At 38.7% G+C, this 8,597-nt stretch overlaps 1 protein-coding gene across 1 annotated transcript in view; it reads left to right on the top strand.

Annotated features, from left to right (window-relative positions):
• The window catches only part of MORC3 (MORC family CW-type zinc finger 3), a 30,675-nt gene extending 23,224 nt beyond the window's left edge, over positions 1–7,451 (top strand). The window contains exons 15-17 of the mRNA XM_074814330.1: positions 332–1,163; positions 1,621–1,784; positions 4,936–7,451. Coding sequence (XP_074670431.1) covers positions 332–1,163; positions 1,621–1,784; positions 4,936–5,089 — 1,150 coding nt within the window. The 3' untranslated portion in view covers positions 5,090–7,451. The remainder of the gene's footprint in view (positions 1–331; positions 1,164–1,620; positions 1,785–4,935) is intronic.
• Positions 7,452–8,597: the final 1,146 nt, after the last annotated feature.

The raw sequence follows: 8,597 nt of genomic DNA on the forward strand, positions 1-8,597 counted from the left end.
TATTGTGTTAACCGCATTCCGCAGTATGTTTTCCTTAACCTCTGTTGGTTAAGGAACAGGTGTGGGGCACTGTTCCCACAAATGCTGAGTCTGTTTCAAAATAATGTGTGAAGGTAATAATTTAGTGTGTGGATGTTAGCCCCTTGGTTTTTACAGGAAAAGGATTTTACTTGGGTTGCACATCTTAAAATACTATGGAGGGAGACATCCCTTTCTAGTTATTGAGTGGTAGTTTTTAATAGTACTTACAGAAACACTAAACGTAGTTTGAAACAAATGACTTCGTAGTATTTGAGCAATACAATAATGAGTTTAATATTTTGCTTCTCAGTCTTAAACGGAAGACACTTAGTTGCTTGACACCTGTGTCTTTAAAGACACCTCGATTAAATGACAAAACATTCAACAACCATGATGATGATGATGACGAAGATGTCATTATTTTAGAGGAGAGCAGTACTCCAAAGCCTTCAGCAGATTCTGATGTTCCTGTAGTAAAAACTGAATGTATTAATTTGGATCAAGAGGACAAGCAGGAAGAAAACTGTGATGTCGGAGAACCTCGCAGTGCAGCTACTTCAGAATCAAGAAGTGAACAGTTGACCTCAGCCACACAGACAGAGCTCCCAAACTTGGTTGTTAAAAAGGAAGAGGTGGAAGATGACACTGATATTCAAGTTCCCGGGGCAGAGATGGAAACTAAACAACACAGCGTTAATGGCGTTTCTGAAACATCTGTAGATCTTGGAAATGAACTGAAAAATCAGCTGCAATTATTAAATAAAGAAAAAGAAATGTACCAAAACAAATGTGAAGTATTAACCAAACATGTAGAAACACTGGAACAGAGGATTTTAGAAATGAATAATAAGTGTGTAAAAAAAGAAATGTGCCATCAGTCAACTGAGACAGTTTCTTCATTTGAAGAAGAAAACATTCATGAAAGAAGTTTGGCAGAAGTGACCATTCTCTATGAACAGGCCTTAGAAGAAATAGCAAAACTAAAGGAACAATGCAGTACCCTGCAGAACTTAAAAACTGAATGCAACAAGTGTGCTGATGGTGAAAATAAGAGTGAAGTAGATGAAATTGCTGTGCAGCTGGATGATGTTTTCAGGCAACTGGACAAGTGCAGCATTGAGAGAGACAGATACAAAAGTGAGGTATGTTTGTTAAGTTAACAACTAATTAACAATTAGATTACTTCTTTAATGGGTGTTTCATAGCAGTTCTAGTACACAATGTGTTGTATATATAGTTCAGTCCACTAACTAATCAAGCCACCTAAAAGGAGGAAGAAATACTAAATTAGCCTAGGAGTTTCTGGGTTTTTGCTTCCATAGATAGAAATAAGCAAACTTGAGAGACACTGCAAGGCTCTGAGTGGCTCTGACTGCAAGATGAGAGACTGAGCAGGCTTAGAGGGAGCACACATACAGTGGTTCAGCTGACAGCTGGCTATTTTAAAGCAGTTTGTTTAGGTTGTCATAGCTTAAAATCGAACTGAAATGTTAATTAAGAGCAGTCAAAGTTAAATGATTTAAATTTGTGTAAGTTGTCTTTATTTTAATCCACCACGATTTTATTTGATACATAAAACTATTTTTATTTACTTGCCAGATTGAACTGCTAGAAGTGGAAAAAAGTCAAATTGCCTGTCAATGTGAAGAACTCAAAGCAGAAATCGCACAGTTAAAAGCTTCAATTCCAGAAGCAGTAGCACGTGCAAATGATTCTACCACCAGTAATGTAGAAGACTCTGTAAATTTTTCTGATGGAGAAAGGTATCAATTTTGTTCTTTCTAGCAAAAATTTACTGGCTGATTGTATCTGAAGCATCTTGATGAAGGTCATGTCTGATAATCATATAATAAAATGTGATTTTTTTTGAATTCTTTTCTACTGACTCTTGTGACTCCTAACTAAGTAACATTTTCCTTTATCAAGTAAGTTATTTAATTTTTTTTATTATTTAGATATTTGTGAGAGCAGGATTGGCCACTGCACAATAGAATGCCATACTGACACTTCTTAAAATATCAAAAATGTTATATAATTTCTAGACACGACTTGCAGAACAAGGAGAGAGAAAGGAGGCAGGAAAGAGAGTGATCATTAGCTTATGCTGTGTAGATGAACTGCACTTCTGCATTCTATTTCTCTTTCTTGGATCAGTAGTACTCTACTGAAAAGAATTTGCGTTTGGTTTTGAAAGTTACCTTTCCTTTAAAAGCTTCTTGCTGCGGACCCATCCTATGGAACTAGGTTGTGTCCAGAGTGTATCTTTGAACTAAATGAGGGTTTAAACTTACAAATAGAGAGCTTGCAGCTCTCAGTTAATCGAAATAGCAGACACAGAAAAAAAGTACACATACCAGATGGAAGCAAGAATGAGCAGTCCAGCGGGAGTATAGGCACACTGCCTGGGTTTGTAGGATGGAATTGAAGGCCAGAGCTCAGCTGGAGGTTAAACTGGCAAGGCCTGTGAAGAGCAACCAGAAGGGCTTCTGTAAGCACAGCAGCAACAACAGGAGAACCAAGAAAAAAGTGGGCCTGCTGCTCAGTGGGACAGGTGCTTAGTAGCAAAGGACATGAGGTGCATGAGGCACAAATTACTGAGGTACCCAGTATCATCTTTACCTTGATTTTCACTGGTAAAGGTCTGCCCTCTGGCCGCACAGGTCTCTGAGCCAAGTAGTAATCTTAGGGAGTGAAACATTACCTGTAATAAAAGGTGACTGAATGAAGGGACCATTTAAGCAAATTCAACATACGCAAGCCCATGGGACCAGATGAGATGCATCAGAGGGAGCTGGCTGGTTGATGGAGAGTTGACCTTGCAATGGTATCTCCAAAAGATTGAGGCAGTCCTGATGTTCCTGATGCCTGGAAAAGGGCATGCCCATATTTAGGACAGACAGAACTACAGGCTGGCAGTGTAGCCTCAGTCCCTGGGAAGACCATGAAGCAAATCTACCTGGAAGCCACCTGAAGCCCCATGATAGTCAAGGTGATTAGGAACAACCAGCATAGACTTACTGAAGGCAAATCCTGCCTTCGCAGCCTCACTGCCGTTTACAATGAGATGAGCAACTCTGTGGACCTTCATTTTAGCAAAACTTCAATGTGGGCTGCTGTAATACCATGATAGTGAAGTTTGTGAAGTATGGTTTGGATAGGTGGACTAGAAGGTGGGTTGTAAAATTGGCCAGACTGCTGAGCTCATGGATCAAAATCGAAGCCAGTGATGGTTAAGGTCTTCATTAATGGCCTAGGTGACAGAGCAAAATTAACTTTGTAGATTCACGATGACATCGAATTGGAGGGAATCACTGGTACTCTGGAGGGTAGGGCTCTTGAGGGACCCTGACAAATTGGAAGAATGGGCTGAAAGAAACCTGGAAATTCTACAAAGGCAACTGCAAAGTTCTGCACCTGTGTTGGAAATACCCCATGCAGCTGAACAAGCTGAAAACTACTCATAGGAAAGCAGCTTGGAAGAAGATGGCCTGTGATGCTGGTGGACTAAAAGTTGAATGTGAGTCAGCAGTGCACTCTTGTGGTGGGAGAACCCAGTGCCTACTGGGCTGTATTGGCAAGAGTTCAGCCAGCAGTTTTGAGAGAAATCAGTCTTCCCTACTATTGGGCATTATGAAACATGGAGTATTGTGTCCAGTTTTGGACTCTCCAGTGTATGAATGACACTGGCATATTGGAGCAAGTCTACTGAAGGGCCACCAAGATGGGTAGGGGCCTGGAGCATCTGATATAGAAGGGAAAGCTGAAGGAAATCGCCTTACAAAGAGTGGGTTACCTTGAAATCCTTTTGCTCTCTGCTGCTGCCTAATGAGAGGGTGTAGAAAAGATGGAGCCAGTCTCTTCTCATGAGCACAGCGATTGGATGAGAGGCAATAGACACAAGTTGCAATAAGGGAAATTCTGTTTAAATATTAGAGGAAAAAAATGTGTTCACAGCAAGGGTAGTCAAACCCTGAAACCCAGGGACATTGTGGAATCTCCATCTTCAGAGATTTTCAAAACACAAGAAGGTCCTAAGCAACCTGACCTGAGTTAGCCCTGCTTTGAATGTGTGTTGGGCGGGCAGGGGACAATGGACTGGATGATTTCCAGAGACCCCTTTCAATATAATTTTTTTCTGTGGTTAAATCTCCCCTTTATCTGTCAGCGTTTCATTTTCTTACAGCATCTGACGTGCTAGCAAATACATGCAGGACTTCTAAGTAACTTCCACAAGTCCTGTTGGATATGATGGCACTGTGAAGACTGGCTACTGAAGATGATAAAGGAACTGATGGTAGAAATAAATGCTCAAGAGAAGGGATGGGTGATTTGGAAATAATTCGATCAGGAAGGGGATCCAGGAAAGAAAGCAAAAGGAGGAGGCATAGCATTTTCCCTGTACTATAACTGTTACCTTCTTTTCTCTTTATATCTTAAAGCCTTTGGACAAATTACTCTTTCTTGCCTTTTCTTCTCTCTTCTTTTTCCCTTTTGTTCCCACAGGCGGTAGCAGTTTGTGCTTCTAAAAGTTTTGGGGCTTAATATTGTTTTGAGAAATAAAAAGGTGTTGTCAGATAAAGAATTTTGCCAGTGCTTATTTGCTAACTAAAAGCATTCAGAAATATTTCTGATCTGTTTTGGGAAAGGCAGAATTCAGTTTAGCCCTTAGTATTTGTTTGAAACTAAGGGAATATACACCTTCAAAATTAGAAGGTCAGAGGCTCAGCCTTGAAAAACTGGTAGATTTTGAAGTTATCTTGATGCAGCTTTAACTGCACCAGTTTTTTGTTGGTTTATGGAGGTCATGTATGGAGCCTTTCCAGTATAGAGTAGTAGTCCAGCTTTGTTAAATAAAGTACTGTATATTTAAATGTAAAACTTCATCTAATCGTATCTAATTTAATTTCTTCACAGCCTGAAACTACGCTCTCTTCGAGTGAATGTTGGACAACTTCTGGCTACAATCATGCCTGATCTAGACTTGCAGCAAGTAAATTATGATATTGATGTAGTAGATGAAATTTTAGGACAAGTTGTAGAACAAATGCATGAAATCAGTAGTACTTAATATCTTAAGATTTTAGCAGACTCTTACTTGATCTTCCATTATAACCTTTGAGTAGGTTCAAAAATGTATATACTGCTTCTTCACTTTATATATTTGACATAGTTTGATCAATAAGTGTATATACTCTACACGTTTAGGTGTTCCCACAGATGCAGTGGGTGTTATCTTCACTTCCTCTTAAAGGAACACTGTCAATATTGACCAACCCTGATGTACTTAATTAAGGATTTTGCTTTTAAAATGTATTTGTAATTAAATTTGCAAATATTTTTATTATTAGGAATCTTAATACTTTTCTACAAAAGCTTTTTTTGTTGACTTTTGATCTTATATAAGCATTAATACTTGTAATTACTTCCTCTTCTAAAATCTAAGTAGTGGAATCTATTCAAAATGCAGAGAAGAACCTTCCTTGATTTCCTTCTCAGAACAAACTTTAGTAGTGTTGTTGTATACTACAGTATTGTTTCATTGCTATCAGCAAACTTGTATGTTGCATTAATAGGATAGAAATGTAACTAGTAGATTAAAATTTTGGCCATATGGGTAATATTTGTGTTTTACTACCAAAAGAAGAAAAACTCTTTTAAGGGTTTTATCCTGGAAACTGATGATCTTTTACTCCCTCTTGGTTGTTTTTTTTGTCACTAAAGAACATTATCTGTACATAGTTTTGCAGCATAAACATCTTCATGGGATATGGCTAGGATATTTCAGCCTTTTCAGTGATGGAAACTACATGCCTGTTGGTATCCTGCCCTTGCTACTTGACTGTTGTTTCTTATGTCCAAGAACCTGTCTGTATTTTAGCGCAGTAAGAGGGATCTTCAGTTCTACTCAACAGTTCCCATTTGAACACAGCAGTGCTGGTTTACAAGTCCAGGTATGTGCCAGTACACAGCTTCAGTGGTCAGATTTCACACACAGCTCTTTACTTTTTTCCAAGTCAAAGGCATCCGGTGGAATGAGAAAGGTCCTGGTGGACCATTGGAGAGAACAAGCTGGGATGGTATATCCAAAGCAAACCTCTGCTCTGCATCAAACACCACCTCTTGAGACCTGAAGGCCTTTTTTCAGGGAAGCGCAGTGCTGAGCAGGATCAGCATAGAGGTTCCGTGATGCATACAAATGCTTATATACATAATCTCAAAAAAACAAATCGTTGCTGTATTAAACATATAGTCTGCCTTGGAATCTTCCAGACTGAGATGCGAGGGTGGTGAGATTCATCTCTGAAACTTACCTTCCTGTCAGAATGTACCATGCTGAGTATGAATGAGTCAGACTACTAAGTCCTTGATTAACTAGTTGAATGGAAGTACTTTGAAAAGGAGGCGTGTTTGCTTATCTGTGGTGTTAACTACTACAGAGCAAGCTAAAGCTGAAAATGTTCAAATATAACTTGTTTATGCTATCTTAAAGTTTAGACATCTTTTATTATAGGCAAGACAGGGGAGCCCTGCTTTTCCCTGCTCTCTTTTTTTGTGGGAGAGGAGGGAGTGGATGTTTTATAGTGACTCTTAAGCCACTGGTTCTGTGCTCTAATGCTCATGCAAAAACTTCCTGGAAGAAATGGTACCGAGAAAAATTGTTGTTACAGTGATGACAGTATTCTCAGCCAATTGCATGCTTTTCTTTTGAAGTCATCAGGAGTGAGAAGAGAGGTGGCAAAGATGGCAAATCCACCTTTTACTCTGGGGTGGTATTTGTCATCCAAACAGTCATCAAGAAAAATGGTTCTTGCTTTTAAAAAATCATGAAATAACATTCAATATGTTCATTCCTAGAAAGTGTCTTTTTTTTATAAAGCCAGCATTTTTGGCTTTTGCACTGCTACTGTCCTGATTTAATTAGATTATGCTCCTTTTAGTTGTAGTTCAGTCAGTTTCTTTCGATGGACAGAATTTCAGTTTTAGGATGCTATCTATTCTAGTATGCCAATAAGGGTAATGCAATACTGTTGTACTTTGTAATGGATAAATTGAATGTTTGATTTTTGAAGAGGTGGCTGTAATATAACTGTATGACTTTTAAAAAGTTTATATTTTCCATTTATTGTTGTGTAGTTTTCCATTTCTTAATCATTATTTATTATGTTTCATCAGACTCTGTAGTTGAATTTCTTATGGACAACTGGCAAAATATAGCATATGTCTATATTAAAAATGGCAAATTTACCCTGTACATTTACACTTTGGAGAACAGTGAACTAATGGAAATGGTTTTTATTTACTTGTTAAAATGTATTTTTTGTAAAAAATAAAAATAAACAAAATATAAATCTGAGTTTGCTGGATCAAAACTTGTATGTGATCAAATGCAATGTTTTTGTTTATAAATAAATACTATGCAGAATGGCTAATGTTTCTGGCTTATTTTAAGTATTTGGTCTTAAAAGAAAGCTGGCTCAGTCTGGTTTTGAGCAGAAGACTTGGCAGACCAAGCATGCCCTCAGACCGGGTAGGCATCCTGTAAGCCCCAGACCAGCTGGCTGGCCGTGCTTCTTCAGACGGTTGGTTTCATACGGGGAATTCTGCAACCCAATTACAAGACTGTTACTGTAATAGGATTTGGGACAAAACTGTTTTTCAAGGCCTTGTTAGAGAGCTGTTGTCCTTGTGGTGTTCTGGCAGAAGGGACAGGAATGCAAAGGCAAGAGTTAGGGCGATGGGACCACCTACGGGCGGCAAGCTCCTGGATCAGATCAGATCAGTTCTTCTTGTGAAAACTAGCCCTTAGGCTACTCGATCAGTTCCCCAGGATGACAAGCTCAAGTTTTCATATATTTTTGGGGCTGAGACAGACTGTTCTTCCCTGACCAGTACTTCATTGTCCAATAGAGATGACAAAGAGATGACAGTGTTACTGATTTGTTATTAATTTGAGCTGATTTTAATGACTTTTGGTGATTTTTATTTAAATAAGGAATGATTAGGCCCAATCAATTAAATGGAATTTTACAGGAGTATCAGTTTTATAATAGAAAAAGATAGTTGTGTAATGGTTTAAGTAGCCATAGAAACACTGTATTAGAGTAACCATACAACCAGTCATGCTGCTACAAAGTCCTTGTCCCAGGCTAAGGCAGTGTAGGTCTGTAATAATCTTTAACCAGATTTCTATTGAAAGAGTAAGATTCAGGACCAGGTACTATTGTTAGGCTGTTTGTATGGACGATTTATTGACTTGTCGACCAGGATGTTCTAAAGGATACATTGTGTAGGGAGCTTGAGGCATGTTAAAATTGTAATGCGAGCAAAAGTCCTTGAGACAAGGACATTGGAGGGTCTTTCTTTTGAGTCGGTGGTCCGTGGTACTCATAAAAGCAGACCTTCGACTTAATTTAAAAACAAAATGCGCGTGACCAGAAAGGGGTGGGATTAAGGAAATTAATTACAAGAATTGATATGACTGTGTATGAGAATCTGTTCATTATGCATCATTATACCCTATATACTCAGCATGCTACACGAGTTAGGTGTGTGGTGTTGGTGAGACGACTCCCCTA

The sequence above is a fragment of the Strix aluco genome, chromosome 2 (genome assembly GCF_031877795.1).
Source record: "Strix aluco isolate bStrAlu1 chromosome 2, bStrAlu1.hap1, whole genome shotgun sequence".
Lineage (NCBI taxonomy): Eukaryota > Metazoa > Chordata > Aves > Strigiformes > Strigidae > Strix > Strix aluco.